The sequence below is a fragment of the Uranotaenia lowii genome, chromosome 3 (genome assembly GCF_029784155.1).
Source record: "Uranotaenia lowii strain MFRU-FL chromosome 3, ASM2978415v1, whole genome shotgun sequence".
Classification (NCBI taxonomy): domain Eukaryota; kingdom Metazoa; phylum Arthropoda; class Insecta; order Diptera; family Culicidae; genus Uranotaenia; species Uranotaenia lowii.
This window is the reverse complement of record NC_073693.1, coordinates 215,386,797-215,410,599: the sequence shown is the minus strand read 5'-3', so window position 1 is coordinate 215,410,599 and position 23,803 is coordinate 215,386,797. Positions and strand designations below refer to the sequence as shown.

The window sequence follows — 23,803 nt, the reverse complement described above, 5'->3', positions numbered from 1 at the left end:
CTTAAAATTTTCTACACTGAGCAGAACTACTCCAAAATTTTAAATTTAATTTTTAAATTTAATTTTTAAATAATATCATAAGCAATCAATTACGAGACTTCGATTGACTTAAGACCATGATATCTGCTCATTTGAACCATTTTATGCTCAGATTTGGCCTTAAAAATTTCTGAAATTTCTTGTTGTATGTTTTTGTGCAATTTTTCTAGATAAAAGTATCACAAAAAACAAACAAATTTCAATTTGTTTTGATGTTTTAATAAAATTTATTATTCATCAGCCTAGTTTTATTCGGTGAATACTATTTCACTTTATGGCATAAGATATTGGAGATCAATTTATTTTCAACTAGTGGTTTTCAAACTTTTTTCCCAAACCGCCTCTTTTTTCCTGAATATACGAGCTCAATGCCCCCTTAAGCAAATTTTTGAAAAATCTTCAGAAAAAATTGTGATTTTGACATTTTATTGTAGTATAATTTGATACGTCCAATAAAGCACAAACCTGTAATAATTGACTCGAGAAGACTCAGAACCAAATTCATATGTACATATCTATTCAATTGTAGCAAGAAAAAAACTCATAATTAATTGAAAATAAAGGGCTTCAACCTCGATGAAGAGATAAAAAAATTGTCTAACAAAAAACAAATAAAAATTCTTTACCAATGAAATCTTCTATTTTGTGAATAATAATCGGAGAAAACATTTAATATAATAAATTATCTACAAGGTATTTTTATCATATATTTTTGAACTTCATTTACTTTATCGAGTGTTCTTCAATGTCGTTTCATTGTTGAAAATGAACTTACTCTTTGTCACTGCAATTCTAAGTTGTTTTGTAATTTGTGAAAATGTAAAATTTAACAAAGATTTCACCACCGTGAGCCCTTTCAGTGCCCCTCAAATTTGAAAGTTATGCTCACCGCCCCTCTAGAAGCTATCAACGCCCCCAAGAGGGCGGTAGGGGTCACATGAAAAGCCTCTGCTTCGAACGAATCATTAAATCAGCTCTCAAATGTTGCTAACATAGTCAGATTTCATTAAAGGGTGTCCACGATGAAATTGCCACACTATGGAATTGCTCTTACTTTTTAACCGTTGGGTAGAATTTAATGAAATTTGGATGGATTTAATTAATAGTGCGTTGTTTACATCCTGCAAATTTTAAAGTCCTGTGATCAAAACTCGCGGAAATGAAGTCGAAAGAACAGCTCGTGCGAGATAAAATTTTGCTCAATCATCACGAGAACAAGGATCTCTCGCATCATTCCATCGCTAAAATGTTGGGAATCGCGAATTCCACGGTGTCGCGAGTGATTAAGCGGTTCGAAGAACGAATGACCACCAATCGGAAGCCCAGAAGTGAAGGAAAAAGTATTCCGTACAACACCAAAAATAACAACCGCGTAGTTGGGGCCTTCAACCGAACGCCTCCGTTTGGGATGTGGCTACGAAGCTGCACCTAAGCCGAAGTATTGTCCAGGAGGCCAAAACTAAGGCTAGGCATTGAACGTTCAAGGAACGAAAGGCCCCTAATTGTGACGAGAAGCAGGACAAGCCCGTCAAAACCCGTGCCAGGAAGTTGTACCTCAACATGCTGACGAAAGTTGAATGCTGCATCATGGACGACGAAACATATGTGAAGGCCGACTTCAAACAGAACCTCGGAAACCTGTTCTTGACGGCCAAGGATAAGTTCAGCGTTCCGGAGCATGTCGAAGATGTCCAAATTTGCGAAGAAATTCCTTGTTTGGAAAGCCATCTGCACGTGCGGAAAGCGGAGTGCACCTTTCGTGACCCAGGATACGATGAATGGACGATGAAGGTGTACAATAGTGTACATGGAAGAATGCCTCCAGAAGCGGCTGCTTTCTCTCCTGAAGGCCCACAACGTCCCTACAATCTTTTGGCTGGATTTGGCCTCATGCCACTACTCCAAAGACGTGCTGAAGTGGTATGCGGACAAAAATGTCAATTTTGTGCCGAAAATGTTCAACCCTCCCAACACTCCGGAGCTCCGCCCCATCGAGAAGTACTGGGCGATTATGAAGCTGCACCTGCTTAAACGACCTAAGGTAGTGAAGATAGTCGAGGAACTGAAAAAAGTAATGGTTGGTTCACAGGTTGTGAAGATTCTTGTTGGTTTACGACCTATGAACCCTACATACGATGCTGTGACGGTCGAAAACCCACGAAGCAGAAGGACTTGTGAAGATGATAGATTCTGAGTGAAACAGCTAATCGGCAGAACTGAACTGCAGAAGATTAACCAAATGAAGAAAACCCTTAGCATCTTTGCACCATTTTGTATTGTATAAGAGTCAGTTACTATTAAGAGCGATTTGGCACTGGTCATGTTAGACCCTTAGTTAGAAATTTAATTTGCCTGAATATATGTATGTTAAATGTAGTTTTCGTAATCAATAAATTCGTTATCAAAGTAGTGTGTATTAGAGCCAAATAAATGTGTACCTTTTTTGCCGTAAAATAAAGTGTGCCTAATTTGTAAAATCGGAGTTGTTACTTACCACCGGAGCAGAAAATTGTCACCATCACAGGGATCATCATACCTCCCACGGAATACCTCAACCAACCAGGAGCCCAAGGTTAGCCCCATTCGGAATCCAAACCATACAGTCCACTGCGAGGTCCAAACAAGGGTTTGGACAACACCCCAACATTTGGTCCTTCGAGCCGGATCACCAGCTCCTCGGGAACAATTTCTGCTAAAAATCGCCATTCGGAAAGGGAACAAATTAAATTTCATCGCACGACCGCCAAAAGCTCATCAAAACCCCATCAATCACATACTGGTAACAGCATCTCACCAGTGAGTTGGATGCTTCTTGATCTCATCGAACACCGGACCCCACCAATACTACAAGCTATCGCCGTTTATCAACTGTAAATGCTGCGTTTAGCACACTTCAATTTTCGGATGGATTCTGGAAATTAATTGGATTGCTTCGAACTTTCACACCACATACATCAACTGGACTGCAGCTCTAGCGGATTTCACTGGTTTTCCAGGTAAATAAACTACTCTTGCAGTCTATGTTCAGTCGATGCATGGACCTCCTTTGTGAATACTACATCCTTCGTTTTTACACTCTCTTCGTAAACAACTCCGGAGCCAATCCAAGGTCGTATTGGTAATTTCGATCAACCACCACACATCCACTGGTCAACGATACTACAACTCCGATAGCGCCAGATCACAATCATCGAAGTCGTCGAAAGTGATCACCACTACCGAGTCAACCGTGACGTCATTGATCGTTACACTTGGGAAAGTTGGAGCCGACGTCAAGGGTGACGTCATCAAGCACAGCCAGGCAGAGAATTATCCGAACCAATCAATAAACCATCCCGGTGGTTAATTTCTTCATCAATTTGTGCCATCATCCATCCCATCCCCGAGAAAACACAACGATATTCAGCCCCCAACCATTCGTGATCCTTCAAGGTCACGGTCACTAGGCGAAAGGTCGCCATTGCATTTCACGGTCAACTTCGATCCCGTGATACTCACCGTAGCGAAGAAGGTTTACACCAGCCCCCGTTCACTGCGAGTCGCGACACCAGCACTACGTATCCGGAGAACTCGCACTGCACGAAACCGACCGTTTTATCCCCGAGCACGGCCTGTTTGGTCAGGTTAGTAAATTCACACTCCGCACTTTACTAAATTGACCGGCCGTTGCTGGACTTATCGTGATACTGAACCGACACTGAATTGATACCGCATATAATAAAATCTCACGAACACAACCATATGGTGCATCGAACATTGGAATAAGTTGATGTTCGATATTGGAAGGCAGTTTTGGTGAGCAAAGTGCCCACTAGTGCATTTTTACAAACATATTGCACTTTTTTTTTGGATGATCGAGTACACCGTTCAACAAATTTTTGTACTCATTCGACATTGAGTTTATTCAGCGCAACTTATTTTTCGGTGAGGTTAGTAGAACCAGATAGTATACGTCCTACCGAAGCTATATTTGAAGATCAATACTAAACCATTTTATCCTGCCAACCTCCTGCCAACTCTCGCAAATCTGATCCGAGTCCGAGCGAAAATTATTACAACCGAGGCGCAATAAATTAATCGAGCTATCCGAGGCGCAGTTGGCGCATACAGGAAGCAATAATTCGATTGGGAATTCCGTACCTGTAGAGGTGTGCAGCTTTAATTTCTTTAAAGTAAGTTAAGCTCTACAGAGTATATGTCCTTTGCCGAAGCTTGATAGAAATTGAAAACTACAACAAAAATTGTATTCTCGCCCACAACATAATTTGTCTGATCGAGATCGAGCTCTACAACATATCACACGCGTATTCAACCACGTTTCTGGAAGCATAATACCTGCCATAAAATCATCTTGCGTATTACCATTCAATTCTGGATTTGAAGGAGCTTTCCTGTAGAGGGGCACAGCTTTAAGTTTTTTAAAGTAAGTTAAGCTCTACAGAGTATATGTTCCTTGCCGAAGCTCAAATAAGAATTGAATTCTAACACCGTGATTTTTTCAACCGTGAACCCCTGTGTGAAACCCGAAACCATGGCTACGAATGCCACCACGAGTTCGTCCTCGAGGAATCCACCACTTCGAAATCTGCAGACAAAGGTGAAGGCGTTGATGGAGATGTTTAAGTCCATAACCACTTTCGCGAGCACTCTGGGGGAGGTTTCTTCAGCCCAACAAATCCATGTTCGGCTGGAGAAACTCAACGAATTGTGGGATCGAATCAACGACGCGCTGATTGAGGTTGAAATGCACGAGGAATATTCATCGAAGGAGGCCACTTGTTCGAATATACGCCAGGACTTCACCACCAAATATTACAACGCGAAGGCATCCATGTTGGAACGCATAAAGGAGTTGGAAGTCAATAGCAGCGTTCTGCATTCCACCAGAATCATGGACTCATCGATTCAACCAACCATCGAGCATGTAAGGCTACCGCAGATTAAGCTGCAAACGTTTGACGGCGACATCGACCAGTGGCTAAGCTTCCGAGACCTGTATCTATCCCTGATCCACACCAAGGCGGACTTACCGGAGGTTGAGAAGTTCCACTACCTCAAGGGCTGTCTCACCGGAGAAGCGAGGGCTCTCATCGATCCGCTGGCGCTCACAAGAGCAAATTATCAGGTAGCTTGGGACATCTTAATGACCAGGTACAACGACAGCAAGGTGTTGAAGCGCAGGCAGATTGGGAACCTGTTCAAATTACCCAAGGTGACTAAGGAGTCGGCCGTGGATATCCAGACACTACTGGAAGGGTTCGAACGCGTCGTGCAGACCCTGGACCAGTTAGTCAAACCAGAGGAGTACAAGGACCTGCTGTTGTTGGAAATGCTGTGCTCCAGGTTGGACCCAACCACTCGTCGAGCATGGGAAGAACATAGCGCTAATCAAGAGCAGGACAAGGTAGCAGATCTTACTCAGTTCCTCCAAACTCGCGTGAAGATCCTTGCATCGCTCCCGTCTAAGGCGCACGAGAATAAACCGGAAGTTTTTCAATGGCAGAAGAAAAACAGCGCTCCCAGAACGAGCCACAGCGCAACCCAGATGATGGCCGGAAGTTGCATCGCTTGTCCAGAATCCCATTTGCTGTACACATGCCCTACGTTCCTGAGGTTGAGCGCTTCCGCTCGAGACAAGCTGCTGCGACAAAACTCCCTCTGCAGAAACTGCTTTCGGCGTGGCCACCAAGATTCGGATTGCAGATCGAACCAAGTTTGTCGCAGATGCAGAGGAAAACACCACACCCTAGTCTGCTTTCGAGACGATGGCGGAAACACCAATAATCGCGTCGTACAAACCTTTACACCCGCTCTAAATCCCAACCAAACCACACCTGCAGCCAACTCGGGGTCAGTTTCTTCAAACATGGCCAGGAATCATTCGTCAACAGTGCTGCTAGCTACAGCGGTCGTCTTAGTGGAAGACGACACAGGCAAGGTTTTCCAAGCGCGGGCTCTACTGGACTCGGGCTCGGAGTGCAATTTCATGACAGAGGGGCTCTGTCAACGTATGAAGGTATCTCGTAGGCGTTCGAACATTTCCGTCCTTGGGATTGGCCAATCTAACACCAGCGTCAAACATCAAGTGTCAGCGGTTATTAGGTCAAGAATGTCAAACTTTTCTCGGTCGATGGATTTCCTTCTACTACCAAAGGTCACAGCGGATCTACCTACTACCAGTGTGGCGGTTTCCTCTTGGCAGTTTCCACAAGGTGTGGAGCTAGCCGATCCGGCATTTTTTAAATCGCAATCCTTGGACATGGTGCTAGGAATACAGCACTTCTTCTCATTTTTCCCGAGCCACGCTAAAATTCCGTTAGGAGAAGGATTACCAATGCTGATAGAATCAGTATTCGGTTGGTTGGTAACAGGATCCGTGGAGAATCAAGGTTCTACTTCCCGCATAGCTTGCAATACGGCTGCAAAGATAGATTTGGATGAACTTCTCACTCGTTTTTGGTCCTGTGAAGAGATAGGGTCTCTGAACAATTATTCCCCGGAAGAACAACGCTGCGAGGCGCAGTTTGTTCTAACCAAGTGCAGAAGTTCCGATGGGCGATACACCGTTGCGTTACCAAAGAACGAAAAGATATTGGCAAACATTGGCGAGTCACGGGAGATGGCTTTTCGTCGACTGCAATCCCTGGAACGTAGACTGGAAAAGGAGCCAGAACTACGTAAACAATACCACGGTTTCATGGAGGAATACTTGGAGCTTGGACACATGCGCAGGGCGGATGTGGGTCCAGAAAAGCGGTTTTACCTTCCCCATCATCCAGTTATCAAGCAGGCTAGCACAACCACAAAGGTACGAGTCGTGTTCGACGCATCGGCTAAAAGTAGCAGTGGCATATCCCTCAACGAGGCGTTATTGGTTGGACCCGTAATCCAGGACGAGCTTCGTGCTCTCATTATGCGTAGTCGGATGAAACAAATCATGGTGGTAGCAGATATCGAGAAGATGTTCAGACAGATCGGAATTCATGAAGCGGATATGCCCTGGCAAAGCATTCTGTGGAGAGCTGACCCTAACAAGGAAGTTGAAACCTTTGAATTGGCCACCGTTACGTATGGTACGAAACCGGCGCCATTCTTAGCAACCAGAACGTTGAAACAACTAGCCATCGACGAGCATCATCGATTCCCAGCGGCATCCAAGGCATTGGAGGAGGACGTTTATATGGACGATGTAATAACCGGTACGGATCTAGAAGAAGATGCTGTCAAGTTGTGTGTGGATCTCATCAAGTTGACGAGTAGCGGAGGTTTTCGTCTAAGGAAGTTCGCATCCAATTCAGCTGCGGCCCTCAGAGAGGTGGATTCCGAAGATCTGGCCCTACAACAAACCGAAGAGATAAATCTAGATCCTGATCCAGCAGTAAAGACCCTCGGATTGGTTTGGCTCCCACGCACCGATTACTTTCGGTTCAATTTCAACATTGAAAAAGTTCCCATGGACGAGCGATTATCCAAACGAAAAATCCTGTCAGCCATAGCTATGCTTTTCGATCCCCTGGGACTGGTAGGAGCGGTAACAGCTAGTGCGAAAATCTTCATGCAGCGTTTGTGGCGACTACAAGAAGACGGTAACAGATTAGACTGGGATCATCCTGTACCGGTTAACGTAGAACAAGAGTGGCGAAATTTCTACGATCAATTACCTACCCTGAACGCTTTAAAGATTCAACGTTGTGCTATCATTCCCAATGCAATTAAGGTGGAATTGCATTTCTTTTCGGATGCATCGGAGCGCGCGTATGGGGCGTGCGCATATATTAGGAGCGTCGACGTAGATCGAAAATCCTACGTATGTCTACTAGCATCGAAATCCAAGGTGGCACCGCTAAAATGTCAATCTATTCCAAGACTGGAGCTTTGCGGAGCACTTTTGTCGGCGGAATTATCCAGCAAGGTACAGGCAGCGGTGAAGATGCAGGTTGACATGCATTTCTGGACGGATTCAACGTGTGTCCTTCAATGGTTGAAGGCAATCCCGGCGACATGGTCGACATTCGTAGCTAACCGTGTTGCGAAAATACAAACACTTACCGAAACCTATCCTTGGAGACATGTTCCTGGCCTGCAGAATCCAGCAGACCTCATCTCACGTGGTATGGACCCAGAGAAGATTGAGGAATGCGACCTTTGGTGGAAAGGCCCTGAATGGTTAGGGCAAAATCATTTCCCGGAGCAGCCAAGAACCCTGGAGTCACCAATAGCTGAAGAGGAAGTTCGTCGTTCTGCACACCCAGCTACCAGTTGCGTAGCACATTTTGGTGAGGAGTATGTGCAAAAATTTTCGTCCTTCACTAAGCTCATACGTTGTACCGCATACTGGATGCGACTCATGCGAATACTCAGAAATTCCGAGGACAACCGTAGCAGTTTGCTGACAGTAGAGGAGTTGAGAGAAGCAGAGTTTGCAATTATCCGCCGTATCCAACAAGAGTCATTTCCTACTGAGTGGAAGGCTCTAACCAAGCACGAAGCTGTTCATCGCAGTTCACCATTAAGATGGTTTACCCCACAAATATCGTCGGACGGACTGATTCGTGTTGGAGGAAGATTGGGTAGATCACTTGAAGCAGAAGATACAAAGCATCCCATAGTGCTACCAGCAAAACACCTGGGGCGGGATTATGGAACTCGAAACAATCGAGTTTCGTTCGATTCGAGCAACTTTGGCATTACAGATCTCGATTCGAATGGAACGTTTCGAGATGATCTACTACCCGATTTACTCGAAATCTAGTACATTAAAATTTAGAACTCGAACGAGATTCGTAATCCTGATTCTAATTCGATTCGAGTTCAACTCGAAACGGGTAACTCGAATCGAATAGGATTCATAATTTCACCCCTGTTTACTAAGATGTTATTCGAGCACTACCACATCAAACTTCTACACGCCAGTTCTCAATTATTACTTAGCTCAGTGAGATTGAAGTATTGGCCACTTGGTGGCAGAAATGTTCCACGGCAGGTAGTTCATAATTGCATGAGATGCTTCCGTACTAAACCTAACCCAATTGAGCAATTTATGGGAGAATTACCTCAAGCACGTGTCACAGTAGCTCGAGCATTTTCAAAAACCGGCGTCGACTACTTTGGACCGGTATATGTTCGTCTAGCTCCCAGAAGACCAGCGGTCAAGGCATATGTGTCGGTGTTTATCTGCCTTTGTACGAAAGCGGTTCACCTAGAGCTGGTATCCGACTTGTCAACAGATCGCTTCCTTCAAGCATTACGACGGTTTATTGGAAGAAGAGGATACTGCTCCGACATGTATTCGGATAATGGAACGAACTTCGTAGGGGCTCGTAATTATCTTCGAGAGCTACTCAGGTTGCTTCGTAGCGATGAACATAAAGAAGCGGTTTCTAAGGAGTGTGCCAACAACAATATCCAGTGGCACTTCATACCACCAGCAGCACCTCATTTCGGCGGACTTTGGGAGGCAGCAGTCAGATCAGCCAAAAAGCACATCTTGAAAGTTCTAGGAGAAAATCCAATTCCATTCGAGGACATGACTACACTCTTGGTACAAGTGGAAAATTGCCTCAACTCGAGGCCCATTACCACTTTAACAGATGATCCTGATAACCTCGAACCACTAACACCAGGACATTTTCTTATTGGCGAACCATTGCAACAGCTGCCTGAGAGAAGTTACCTCGAAATACCCATGCATAGATTAAATCGAAGCCAAACCTTGCAGAAGAAGCTTCAGCACTTTTGGGATCGTTGGAGAGTGGAGTATTTGACACAACTTCAAGGGCGGTTCAAAAGGTGGAAGAAACCGATCGATATCAAGGTTGGACAGTTGGTAATTATCAAGGAGGAAAATTTGCCACCTAGCCGTTGGAAGATGGGCAGAGTTGAACAAGTTCATCCAGGGTCAGATGGAGTCGTCAGGGTCGTCACTTTGAAGACTGCAACGGGACCTTCTACGCGTCCGGTTGAAAAGCTGTGTTTTTTGCCTTCAGCATCTCAACCAGATTCCAATCAAGCCAGTTCCTCGGAGATTCAGAAAGATCAGTAGCACCCACCCTTGTGTTCGCGAGATTTTTTTCTTTATTTTCAGAAATTCGAGCGATTTCAGGATGGGCCGGGATGTTGGTTTACGACCTATGAACCCTACATACGATGCTGTGACGGTCGAAAACCCACGAAGCAGAAGGACTTGTGAAGATGATAGATTCTGAGTGAAACAGCTAATCGGCAGAACTGAACTGCAGAAGATTAACCAAATGAAGAAAACCCTTAGCATCTTTGCACCATTTTGTATTGTATAAGAGTCAGTTACTATTAAGAGCGATTTGGCACTGGTCATGTTAGACCCTTAGTTAGAAATTTAATTTGCCTGAATATATGTATGTTAAATGTAGTTTTCGTAATCAATAAATTCGTTATCAAAGTAGTGTGTATTAGAGCCAAATAAATGTGTACCTTTTTTGCCGTAAAATAAAGTGTGCCTAATTTGTAAAATCGGAGTTGTTACTTACCACCGGAGCAGAAAATTGTCACCATCACAGGGATCATCATACCTCCCACGGAATACCTCAACCAACCAGGAGCCCAAGGTTAGCCCCATTCGGAATCCAAACCATACAGTCCACTGCGAGGTCCAAACAAGGGTTTGGACAACACCCCAACAATTCTTATGGTGGGGGTTAAGGCCATCCAAGCAACCCAAAAATAGTTATTTTTAAATTGACGGCAATCGGATGAAAACTCGAATTTTGCGAATCAATTTTGTGTGTGACAATTTCATCGTGGACACCTTTAATTCGAACCGGTATGGTCACGATATTTATTCAAAAAGCGCCATTTCTTTTCGATAATGTTTTCTTTGGACTCGATTTTCAAACGCCACACAAATATTCATAATATTTTTTTTATCAAATGGGTAGTGAACACGAGACGATTCCAAAATGGTATACGTTATGAAAAACGGTTCAGAAACTTTGATAATACAGCCAAAATGTTAATCCGAGTCTGTATGGCAATAATCGACTATTTTTTTTAACTGTAAAGCAGGGTTAATATTGCTGATGCGCTGTAGGAAACATTAAGTGTAATTTTTAACAATTATAATCGATATTTTAATCAAAATACTCAAAGTTTGCAGCTCCGGCCGATGCGGATAATATATTCGGTACAAAACATTTTCGTTGCTGCCTGGTGACTATTCACTGATAAATAATGTTTTTTTTTGTATAGGAAATTGACAATTTGCCATGCTGTTGTTGCGTTACGAAAACGTGACGTGAGGACGGAACGAAAATCTTCCTTTTAAAAATTTCTGCGTCGTCACGTCACGTTTTCAACCTAGTTTTTCTATAAATTTTTGTTTTTTTTTTTTATTAAAACACTATAAGAAAAGTACAAAATTATGTTGCTACAAATCTCTAGATCTATAGATTTTTTTGCTAAAATTTAAGGGAGATGAGAAATTTTGTTTCTACGATTTTTTTTTTGTACAAATCATTTTGTCGCCCGTCGTCACGTCACGCTTGGTTTTCTTGAAAACTTCGGAACCGCGGAAAAAGACTTGTTGGATAGGGAATTTCAATTTGATATTCAAGAAGATGTATAGTTTGTTGGGGTTTTTTAGCTAAAAATCAATTGTGCAAAAAATCCAGTCAAAAAGTCGTCACGTCACGCAGGAATGTGTCATTTGTAAAAGTTATCCGTTTACTAATTTGAAAATGAAAGGTGACCAATGACACAGCTTAACAAACTTCAGCACAACCTCAACATTATGACATGTTTCTGCATTTGACAGTTTCTTCATCCCGGCGCGATAAGATTGCTTTGAAGTTACGCCCAATAATTGGGTGCTTGCGGTTTTGATTGAATCATTAAAAGTCGTTATTGCCATGTTCCAAAAAAGGGGCTTTCCAGCAACAACATGCACCAGATTTGTCGTGCAAATGCTTGCAATGATTCGCCTCCACGCCAAAAACGAACAGCATAATGTCTCCGGTTTGGTCGCATCGAAGCAATAGTAGATATTCATTTGTAGCACTTTTCGCGTGCAGCTAAGTGGCTGTGAATTATCTAATTTATGGCTTTTAGATGGCGCCTCGTTGGAGGTTTGAAGGTGGCATGAAGTTTGTCGTTACGGATGGGAGAATTTCTCTCTCCTCAATTCAGCTCCTCGACTACCCCACCCAACCCTTAGCAGACAACTTCAAGGCAAATTATGCTCGGCAAATTCGTTCAAGTTCAGCAACAATCAGATATCGAAATTAGCTTTTGCGGGGACATATTTTGTTATTATCGCGGAAGCAAAGTTGCAAATCACTTCTGAACGAACGAACGATGCTCGGCGAATCGTGGAGGACGAACGAAAAGTTCCACGCTAATTTGAATAATTGATGAAATCGATGTGACTCGTTTCAGATGTTTTGCAGCCGAATGATTCAATTGTTGTTTAATAATGGGTATTTTTTTAGTATGACTGGAAAGACGGTGACCCTCTGATAATTTGCAGCTTGGGGAGCAGCTTTTAATTAATAATGCATTGGTGACAATTAGACGTTTATGCAAAACGAAGCCGTTTAAAACCAGGGCCCAAGTGCTCATTAATGAAAATAACAGAGTTGATCTAAAAGTTCTTGTCATTTGATTAAATAGCTGATACAATTAGAGATTAGAGAATCTGATACGAATGCTACTGTTTTTATTGCAACTATTACGATATATCAATTATAGACGAAGTTCTTTGATATTTCTGTAAATCATTATCTCAAGTTAGACACGAATGCCACAAGGTGGTAGAGTGTCATAAATAAATTTAAAAAAAAATTATCTTAAATTAGCTTCATATTGAAAAAATGGGCACATGAAAAATAGGTTGAGACTTTATTTTATTACATTGAATACAGGAAGTTAAAAAAAACAAGTGATGTGCTCTTTTGCACACCAAATTTTCAGGAATAATTTATCAAAATTCTTTCAAAAATTTATTCAATTGAAAATATAGTTTCGGAACAGCTGCAGCCAATAATGGGTCAGCTTTGGTTACACAACAAATAAGCCACTTACACTGAATATGAATATTGTAATGGAATTTGCCTTTCAGTTTTTAATTAGATTTCTTGAGTTGCTCATGACTTGGCAGAACGATTCCAAACACGATAAAATTACAACATCCACTCATTTGGCGAGCTATTTGTGGTTTTCCAGATCGTCGCACGAAAACGTGCACTTTGGGGCAGCTTTTTGTATATTCATGGATTAATGTCGGCTATCATTGGATTAGATTCATACCTTACTCATTTATAAATATCAATAATTGGACATTTGATATATTTATTTTTGTGAAGGATTCAGCTGGAAATGATGAATACTACACGTGTAAAATAGATATGATCAATGTTAAATTTTCAGTAATACGATCAAACTTGACAGCAGAGTAAACGTTTGTTCAAAAATTTTCCCAGCAGTTTTTTTTTGTAATAAAGTTAGTTTTTTTTATTTTCTTCATTATACATTTGTACTTACTTTATACGCAAAACCAAGCTGAAAGAAAGAAAAGAAGAATATGGTTATTATATAAAATATATTTTTCTCCATCAGATCCTCATTCTATGCAAAAGATCAATTTTCAAATACATTTTGTAGGATTTCAAAATTCATTCTAAATTAGAATCAATAGAAGAAATATTTTAATAATAGTTTTTAAAGGATTCTGTCATTCCAGAATCGTTTTTCAAGAATATAAAAGCAAATTCAAAATGTATATGCTAATTTTTAAATTTATGATGTGCCCACGCTATAAAAGATATAGTACCATGTATTAAAAAAAAACAAAATCGAGATTGCTTGTTAAAAGGCACATACTTCATTTATGAATTTGGAGAATAAAACATATTCTATGTTTCAGAAAAAAATAGCTGCACAGAATAAAACTCCACAAGAAGGTTAAAAAAAATTTATTTTTATTTCTAATAACACTTCAATGAACAAATGTGAAAAGTTGGAAGAATTATTAAATCGAAAAATTTAAATATTTAAAAAAACCGGCTATCTACTTTGTCTAGGATAAGCTAAAATCTCCCATTTTTATCTGTAACTTGGAATTGTGCGTATTCTATCAAATAAAAGGATAGTTTTATTTGATTTATTCTCTATCTTAAAGCTAATTGAAATAACTTAAAAAGCGAATGCCAATATACAGTGATGTTAAAAAAAATCAGCACGTCGCATGTAAAATGCTTTTAACTCGTATAAATTATTATCATCATTAAAAAAAAATACGGGTGTATGTACGGGTAACATTGATCACCGGGAGGCTTTGATCAACATGAAATTTTTCCACATAATCATGACAAACAAAGTCTAAATTAAAATATCTCAAAACTTGTTCTACGTTTGAAAAAACTATAAATTAAGTTTGAAATTAGGAAAAACTTGGTTTATTTTTGTAAATTTCAAAAGTATGTAAAAATGTAATTTAAAATCATGGAATATAATTTTTTTCGAAGCATCGTAAACAAACTCCCTTCCTGATAAAATCAAAGCGTTTATAAGCAAACAGGTTGATTTATGTGTGAGTTCAACTTTTTTCCTTAGTGAATGTATTCTTTTTGGTGTAGTTTTTGTTGTAGTTTGGGGTAATTTTTTGATATTTAAAAATAAGGACATTTTTCAAGAGTAAGCCAGCATAGGACAAATTGCAAGAAACCCTATCAAATGGAAAAGTTTGTAGGAAAAATAAAAAGGAAATAGTGTGAGGGCCTAGGAAATTGAATGAAGGAAAAATTTTATTTGTTTTTGAAGTTAAAATTCTGTAAGGCTGGAATATATTTGAAATCGTTCTTTTGTCACTTGGAGTTGAAACATCACGAAGGGGGGAAAATAAAAAATAATCCAAATTTTCAATTAACTGGAACAAATTTGACAAAGGTTTGCATGCAATAAACTTACAAATTACAAATTTAGTATATTTGAGCCACCGAAAGTGTTGTGTTCAATTTTATAGAGTTTCATGATTAATTTTATATCATTTGAGTTATGTCTTCAAAAGTAGCTCATTCGCAGAAATGAAAGAATAAGAATACCTACTCATTCAAACATAACAAATAGTTTTTTGAAGAAAAGTGCATTGTGCATTTGTTGGCGCATTAAAAAAATACACATTTTTCCAGATGTTCGAAATAATAGCAGCGCTGAATGAAAACTTTATTGAAAGGCTGGAAAAGCTTTTAAATTCATTTTTTTAATTATTATTAAGGAAAAAAGTGTGAAATTGGTTTATGTATGTATGTATGTTGGTTATCCACCATGGGTGCACGGATTCACCGCAGTTTCTGCCTAAGTATGTGCTCACATGCATTCTTTAGATTATTAAGTTCGACAAATCTCCAATGCACCGCGTTCATCATACCCGGACCCCATGGCTTCGTGTGAACTGTTATGGAGTGAGTGCATTGTGTTGATGTATGTTTATTTTGGAAGAACGAGTCAATCAGGTGGGCTAGTTTACTTACAGGTATTCCGGCATCCGTGTATATACCTGGCCAGCTGGCAACTGATTGAACATTATTATTATATAGTCAGTTATATGAGGAAACACATCTTACCTGTCGGCAACTCATGGGATTCGAACCCAAAAGTTTTCTTGCCGATACCGGGAATCGAACCCAGTACGCCTGGCATACTAAAACCAGACTCGCGCCAGCCTATCCACTAGACCACATCGGCGCTTAAAAAGTGTGAAATTGGTTTATACAAGCAAAAATGAGACGATTTGGAAATTCGTACATGTTGAATTAAAAATTTTTAAAAATTAGTTTACATTTCCGATTTTTGTTTTCAAACTTGGTAATTATGTTCTCATTAAATGATTGTTGTTTTTATTCCATTTTAAAGACTCTAAATAACACTCATATATGTTGTCTATGGTTGTCTAAAACAAACCAAAATCAATTTCCAATTCAATATCGATAGATGTTTGCGATTAAAAAAAATTTAAAAAAATAATTATAAATTGATCTCAATTTTTAAAAAATATTTTTTTCATTGATTAGAATTAACACAGTGCTCAGTTTATGATGATTTTCCAAAACGCCTTGTTTATACTTAAATTAGCTGACCTGGTGTGCTTTGATAAACCTTGTAAAATTGAAGCGTGCACCCCTTTTCCTTCTCTAGCTTAAGGTTGCCAGAATTTTTTCAGCACGTATACGGGCCGGGAAATTCCGGGCAATTTTATACAAAACCTGGAAAAATCTTGGCATTTGTTTACAAAATAGATGACAAAAAATCCGGGCATTGTTGTCAAAACCCAGAATTTACTCAACAAAAATCAAGAAAAAAATATTGAAAAAAATGTTTGGTCATCAAAAACCTTTGACAGATTTAAAATCGTATTGAAGGCTTCCGAAATACCTTTCATGTATTATTTCATAAAACTTGCTATAAAAAATCATTTAGGAGGCATTATTAATTTTTTTTACATTATTACTTGTTTTTATTTTGTTTGATTCGCCAAATAAATTGAATAAATCCGGGAAAAATCTGGGCACTTTTACATGAAATCCGGGCAACCGGGCCGGGCCGTATGGTTCCCAAATTTAATGACAAATATCCGGGTAAACCCAGATAAAACCGGGCAATCTGGCAACCTTACTCTAGCTCCCCACTGGAAAGAGTGGAGGAGTCTTAAATCCTTTTTTCAAATACTTTCCTCTGACAAATTTTCAAATACTTAAAATATTATCGAATTATTCTTCTCCCCTCTGGAGGTTTCCCGAATAACCATAGAAACATTTCTCCATCCCGAGTACTCACTCACACAAAGTTGCTTCTTTTCGTATGACTAATCCATACTAGGTGCGATTTTGAAAACAGTGGTCAAATCGTGCCCCAAATATTTAGACTGCTAACGGGGAAATATTTTGAAAAATTTAGCAATGAACAGCAAAAATAACTCTTTATTGGTCACCTGGCAGGTTTCTAGCCAGAAGCTTTCCGTTGACAAATCTCTCCTGTATTTTCTGGAGATAAAACAGGAAAAATATTTGAAAATAAGTTATGCCAATTAGTTGAGGAGTCTAACGATCTGTGGAAACCGAAAATCACTCAGTGTTTCATAACGATTGACACGATGAATGGATAAATAAACAGAGAAAACTGCCTCCAAGCCTGCAAAGCCCTTCAAAAGATCAGTAAACGTTTATACTCTGTTTTAGTTGGATCCGAAATCGTACCGTTACGCAAAAACTGTGATGGAGTGATAAAAAGTCAAATTTGTTGTTTTTGTGCTGAAGAAACACACTTGACTAAATTAGTTATAACTTCGACCAAATCGAAAATTTTGAGTTATTTTGAAAGTCAAGTTTCAGGAAATAGAGAACGTTATCAAAAAGAGCCTTGATTTGAAAAAAGGTGGTTCATAGTATGTATTATAGATGGCGCATGTGTTGCCCAAAAATTAAAGTAGAAAAACTTCTTCTTTGGACGCAATCTCAAAAAACGACTTGAAAGAACAGCATAAAAATTTGCACATGTGAACATTACATTACCAGAATGCTTCGCTGAAAATTTCTTAAATTTCCATTGATGCATTCAAAAATTATTCACAAAACAACGTGTTGCATTTTTTCGAATACGCTCCTTAGGCACTTTAACTGACAAACTTGACTGATGCTTGCTGCAAAAATATGAAATAACAAAGATAAAATTATCTCTATCGATAAAAGTTCGTTAGCTAAACTTTAGGTTATTCATCACTTTTCTTTAGTTCAAAAGCATGTCATTTCTTTGCCGATGATTTTGTTACTGTCAACAGTTTGCGAAACGGAAGTTGTTAATAATAATTTTTGTAAAATAGAACATTGATATTCTTTTATTAGCGTTTCTTCATTGGAATTGATTGTTTTTATAGGTTCCTTGGTTTTTTTTTTCATCTTAAGGAATTCCCGAGTTAGACACCAGACTGAGTCGATTTAGGGACATTTTTAATTTCTTAAACTCTGGAATCTGTTAAGCTTCGATTTGCTTCAAAACCTATCCATATTTTTTGCAGAATTTTTAAATAACGTTTACATGAGTAAATTTGAACATTAAGGTTTGTATGGGAAAATTGAATATTTTGTGTTGATAAATCAACATTATTTTTGTTTCTTCTGTGGAACCGCACTTGCTAATGGTTTTCGTACCAATTTTTCAATTCTCTTAATTGTTGCAGTGAACTCTCTCCCCAACAGGAAATAATTAATCCTAGGAAAATATGCTATGATGCTATGATGCTGTCAAGGGAGCTAATCGTCAATAATGAAAAATTACTCAAATATTGTTTTATTTTCAGCGAAAGCTTGAAATCAGATAATCATTTTAGAATAAAACCAAAATAGAAAGTGTTTTGTTTCGATTATAGTCATTTTACACTCTTTATGGCATTCGCGACTTTATCAACGTTACAGTTGGAGGATCGTTATTGAAAAACTAATCCGGTACAACTGTGTTCGATGTTTATTCTTGAGTTCGAACTTACGGACATCGGCTCAGGAAGCAACTGACTTGCCAACTGTGCTATATCACAAGCCCCAATAGAAAGTGTCGTTCACCCTATTCATATAAGAAATTTCAGGTAATTTTTAAAGTGGCCTGAAATTAGCTGCTCATAATTACCTCATGTGTTCATAGTTACTTGAAGGGGTTTCCTCTCAGACAGTCAAATCCAAAGGCAGATTTGAATCTCTGTAAAAAAAATCCTGTAGAATAAGAACTATTTCAGGTTCTCAATCAGGCAGCTTCGGTTTTGGGCTTGATTTGATTTTTTTCCATAGTTTTGAAAGTTGATCTTTATTGTTTTAAGCAAAAAATCTATTTTTTTCTTTCCTTGTTAATTATATTAAGATATCCGGTTAATCGGTATTAGTAAACTACCCCAAGAAACATTAAAATCCAAGAGCATGGTTAACGAGTATAAGTTTAATTAATAGTCAGATCCCGACAACGTTACATGATTTGTCTATGTATCGTGTGACGAACATCTTTTAAATTTGTGGTCGTGAATCTCGTTTTTAAGCTTTTTTCCCTCAGATTTTAGCTTTTTTTTGCCTTGAGAACATAGGAGATTAAAGCTTAAATCTGAGGAAAAAAGCTTAAATCTTTCAAAAAAAGGGAAACCGAGAGATATGCTCCACACGGTGAGTATAAAATTGCCGGAATGTGTTAATAGTTTAGTCTCCAAAAGTTTTACAAAACGATTCTTCTGATTTGTCGATGTTCTCTTCTCATTTTATTTTTTGATTATACAACCAAAATAATTATGAATTTTTTTTGTACGGGATTTTTCACGCGAACTATGATTTTGTTGAACTAAATCAATTCCACGTGAGGCTTGAAGTAAAGCCGCATGTATTTCACGTAAAGTCTAAGTGGATGAATTTTAACACTAGAAGGACCGGCAAATTGAATATACCTATTCGGACCGTGACCAGTCAAAATGACTGGTAAAGGGGAAATTTTTAATATCATAATATTTTTAACTTTTTTCTTTCGAAATTATTTTGTTATTTATTCGACAACATTTTTGTTATAAAATAGAATATTTTTTCACCATGGGTGCACGGAATCACCTCGTTTTAGCATAGCTGACGAATGCGTGTATGTCATAAAATGAATATTTCAAATAATTATCAAAAAATTCAAACGAATTATCAATTCCACTTCAATTTTGTTTTAGTAGATATTTTCTAGCATCCATCGCTCTGAAATTTTTCAACACGTTGCCTGTAAATTATACCTGATATTGTAAGTTTTTAAGCGTATTTTTTCTATAAGTAGAGCAATTTACCATGGGTGCACAGGTTCGCCGCCATTCATCCAAAATATTTTTTTTTTTTGCATGCCAAAGGTAAAGAATAAAGACTTTTATAGATTCAAATGAAAATTTGTGATGTATACATGGTTTTTCACTATGGGTGCATGGATTCACCGCGTTTTAATCAAATATTGGACTTTTTGCAAATTTTTAAAAAGCATTTTTACAAATCTAAACTAAAACAAAGTCGAAACCATGTCTTTCATGTTGAGACATAATGATTTAAAAAACGATTTTTATTTTAAGTTCCGTTTTTTTTTCATTCATGGAAAAGAAATATTTCAATTATATCTTGAAATAATCAATTTATTTATTTATTATTAATAAACAGGTTTTTGCAATCGTATATTTATCTGAAAAGATCTGATCAACATCCAAGAAATTGAAAACGGTTACCATGGACCGAGTGAATTTTAGGAATTATATGCATCAAGTTAAGTCGTGCGACGGAAAACAGTGAAAATAAAAATAATGAATCAATATTGTCAAATGTACACACGTTGATTTTTTCGAGTTTTTTCTCGAATTCTGATTGGAAAAGATTGTTGAATCACCGTTAAGTGTTGGCATTCTGGTGAATTTAATATTCAAGATATCTTTCCCAAATCAGAACCATTTTTCTGGATGGTTCTGGAAGCAAGTCTCTCTTCCGTTGAACTGGTGGCACGACGTTTTGTGGGACGGATTAGATTAAACTGGATGCCATTCGTAAACCCATCGGAGATAGATCCGATAATTGCCTTAAAACTGGGTCTTCATTAATTCGGACCACGTAAATTATTAAGCATTAAGATAATAAGCATTTTTATTTAATTGATTTTTTGCTACAGGATATTACAAGCTTCGTTGCAGAGCTTCCGGCATAAAGTGTGTTGTTTTTCAAATGTGTTTGTGCAAAAAAAAAAGTGACAATAAATTAAATTTTCTGTAAAACTTCATTTCGATTCTAAACACAATTCTTGTAGCTTCCATAGTCCAATCGCGTTGAACTCATTGAAACTTCACGTAAATTGTAGGTGATATTCCTTATGCATCAATTTTAACCCTTGAATGCATGGCTTTTATAAATGAGAATATCAGTTAATGATTCAGTGAAAATTTTAATTCGAATAACGCAACTCAACAGGTTTGAACTAGTTATTTTGAGTTTTATAAATGTTATGGCCCATCAAAGTTGGAAAATATTTTTTGAAATTCTTCATTCATTTCAATAAGATTTTGCAAATTTCTTCCAAACCTTGTTCATTGGGTGCAGGAAAGTGATTGTGATTGATTTAGATTAAAAAATTTGATAGAATTTGCAAATCTGAAGAAATAACATCTTTTTTCCAAAAACTACTTTTTTCAAAAAAAAAAAAAAAAAGAAAATAAATAAATAAATAAATTTTATTTTTGCAATTTTTCGCATACTTTGGTCTATATCTTACACATATATGAAAATATCGCAATTAAAATAGCATGGACTTATTTTTTTTTCATCTCAAGAATATTTTTCGTGGATACATCATTCAAAAATATCCACGCGTTTTCAAGATATTTGGATTTGTATTAGTGTTGTTTTAAAACAACACTGTGCATTAAAGGGTTGATTAGGGAAGTGTTTACTATTTTTTTTCGTACAATTTACGTGAAAAAAATTTTTTTGAAGTTTTTCACGTAACCGCTGCGTGTAGATTTTTTTTTGCGTGTACTTAATCAGAATTTTAGGAAAACGGATGTGAATGAAAAAATTGAAGCCCACAATAAATTTCAACCAATAATCCTTCTAACGATTAAAATTATTAGCACGTCCCAATCCCCTCCGATAAGTACCGGGTGCGGCCGGGTTAAGTTCGGTGACCAGGCTGAAAGCATTAAGGCTGAAACGTACCGAACCCAACATTCAACCTGGCCAATTTCATACAGAATATGTTGCTGAAGCTCATTCGTTCGATGAAACCGGTTTTCTGCACATGACCGCTTCAGATCAGAAATAGCAGTATCTTGAATGTCTCAACAGCCCCAAGTCGGAATACCGGCTCTTTCAAGTACTTTACCACACATAATTGATGCTACATTTCAAGTTCAAGGTTCTGAACGCGCCGTTTTCTTTCCACACACCTGAGTTGAGCTGAGTTGAGGGAGAAATGAAGTTCATAGAACTTATCTCAATTAACGTGTGGCTGTCATTGTGGGATGTTCTCAGAGCCGAGAGATGAAAAAAAAAACAGAAATGATGATGATGATGAAGATGATGTTTCTGTTGAGAAGAATTATTTATGTTCTCAGCAGCTTTGGCCGGAGGAATTTTAGCAACTGAGCCTCGGGCCGGCATTTTAGATGGCCACCGGTGATGAAGGGGATCAACCCTTGTCTAGGAACTTTTCAACTTATTCCGAAAGTGTCAGCGAGCGATTAATGGATCCATGTCACCTCGAGTGAAGCCAGAAGCCAACCGCCTCCTTACATTAATAGGTTTGGGGAGCTCTTGCCAAAAAGTTGATGACGGCTGTTTTGGGGCGTTCTGGGCTGGACTGGGCGTCACGCAAACGTTGTCTGCTTTTATTTTTTTTTCTGTGTCTTTTGCGTGGATATCTTTCTTCGTACGTGACGATAGAAGCACACATTTTCTATTTGTTGTCCACTTGTGTTTGGGAGGCGCAAAGTTAACTGTTCTTCGACCGAGACTTTCTTTGGTCTCCAAAGTGGGTCGAATGAGGCTAAAATTGTATTCACAAAAAACCATCGTTTTAAACGTTAAAGTCTTTTAGGTGTTTGCAATTCCAGTCAACCAATTTCTACAGGAAATATCATAGTTTATAAAAAGAAAATAAAAAATCGGATTCTCTAAAGGGAAAACAAGTTATAGGGATAAACACTACGTACTGTTCATGACCTTTATTTCAATATTGATTTTAAAAAATGAGTTACACCAACTATGAGATAAACAAAGGATAGCAATACCAAAACCAATAAGGCCGAAACAAATTTCAAATCCATCTTTTGTCATTCTGAGTTGGAACATCGCTAGGGGAGGGGTACAATAAAAAATAATGCGAAATACAAATAAATTGGAATAAATTGACAAAAGCATGTATGCAACAAAATTGCATACTATATCATCGCACAAAACCTATAAATCAAGTTAATTTTTATCGAAAAAAAATCAACAAAATCAAGAATACACATGGTGAAATAACTTTCATCTTCCAAAATTTGTTTTATGGTCTTGTAATCTTTCGGAAACTTGATTTTTTATCGAAATTTCCTTAAAACACTTAAAATTTAATTTATTTCCCCTCCGGGTTTTTTGGAAATTTCGAAGGGGGGTGGGGGGGGGGGGGGTGGTGGGCTTTACAAAAAAGAAATTGATATTTGTTCCAGCCTAATCGGAGTTCATTCTTTCTATCCGAATACTGGTTTCAAGTACTTAAGAAACCAATATTTTTGGTAAGCATTCGTTGCGGTGCCATGAAGTTGTTACAACTTGGACCCAAAAAAATATCTTTTACTAAAAATGTTTTTTAACTTTTTTCTATGTTTCCCGAGACTTCTTCGAGGACACATCTTACCACGAAAGTTGTGTACAAATCCCAACACCCTTTTGGAACCAATTTTTGTCTTTTGGCTGGGCCACCAGATGTCTCCAAACACACCAAAGAGAACTGTCAAAACAAAGCTGACTAAGTTTCAGTCAGTTTTCTATAGGTCGTATGTGCTGCTTAGCATGCTTCAAGAAAATCGCGGTTGAAGTTTCGTTCGAAACTTGATAAACGAACGTTCACCATGTTGCATGAAAAAAAAATCATAAAAGTTAGATATTATCTTTTTTCTTCAAATTTGTTAGAAATACATAGTTTTAAACAGCTGGATGCTAAAGTGATATGTGTAAGTAACCCACTTTGAAATGCCTAGAATCAATACTGCTGGGCAAGACTGATC

General features: G+C 38.3%; 2 protein-coding genes across 3 annotated transcripts in view; one reads left to right on the top strand and one right to left on the bottom strand.

Annotated features, from left to right (window-relative positions):
* Positions 1 to 23,803, bottom strand: part of LOC129751254 (glucose dehydrogenase [FAD, quinone]) — a 207,148-nt gene that overhangs the window by 150,802 nt on the left and 32,543 nt on the right. For both annotated transcript variants that reach the window (XM_055746641.1, XM_055746639.1), the window contains exon 2: positions 13,552 to 13,569. The gene's annotated coding sequence lies outside the window, so the exon portion shown is untranslated. The remainder of the gene's footprint in view (positions 1 to 13,551; positions 13,570 to 23,803) is intronic.
* LOC129753076 (uncharacterized) lies at positions 4,571 to 10,081 on the top strand. Its single transcript, XM_055748877.1, has 2 exons — positions 4,571 to 8,609; positions 9,099 to 10,081. The coding sequence occupies exons 1-2, from the start codon at positions 4,571 to 4,573 to the stop codon at positions 10,079 to 10,081; spliced, it is 5,022 nt and encodes a 1,673-aa protein (XP_055604852.1).

Excerpts from the sequence above, each read along its gene's own strand:
- LOC129753076 (XM_055748877.1), top strand. The coding sequence starts at position 4,571 with ATGGCTACGAATGCCACCACGAGTTCGTCCTCGAGGAATCCACCACTT. Across the intron at positions 8,610-9,098 it reads TCGTGTTGGAGGAAGATTGG|CACGTGTCACAGTAGCTCGA; the intron begins GTAGATCACTTG and ends AATTACCTCAAG.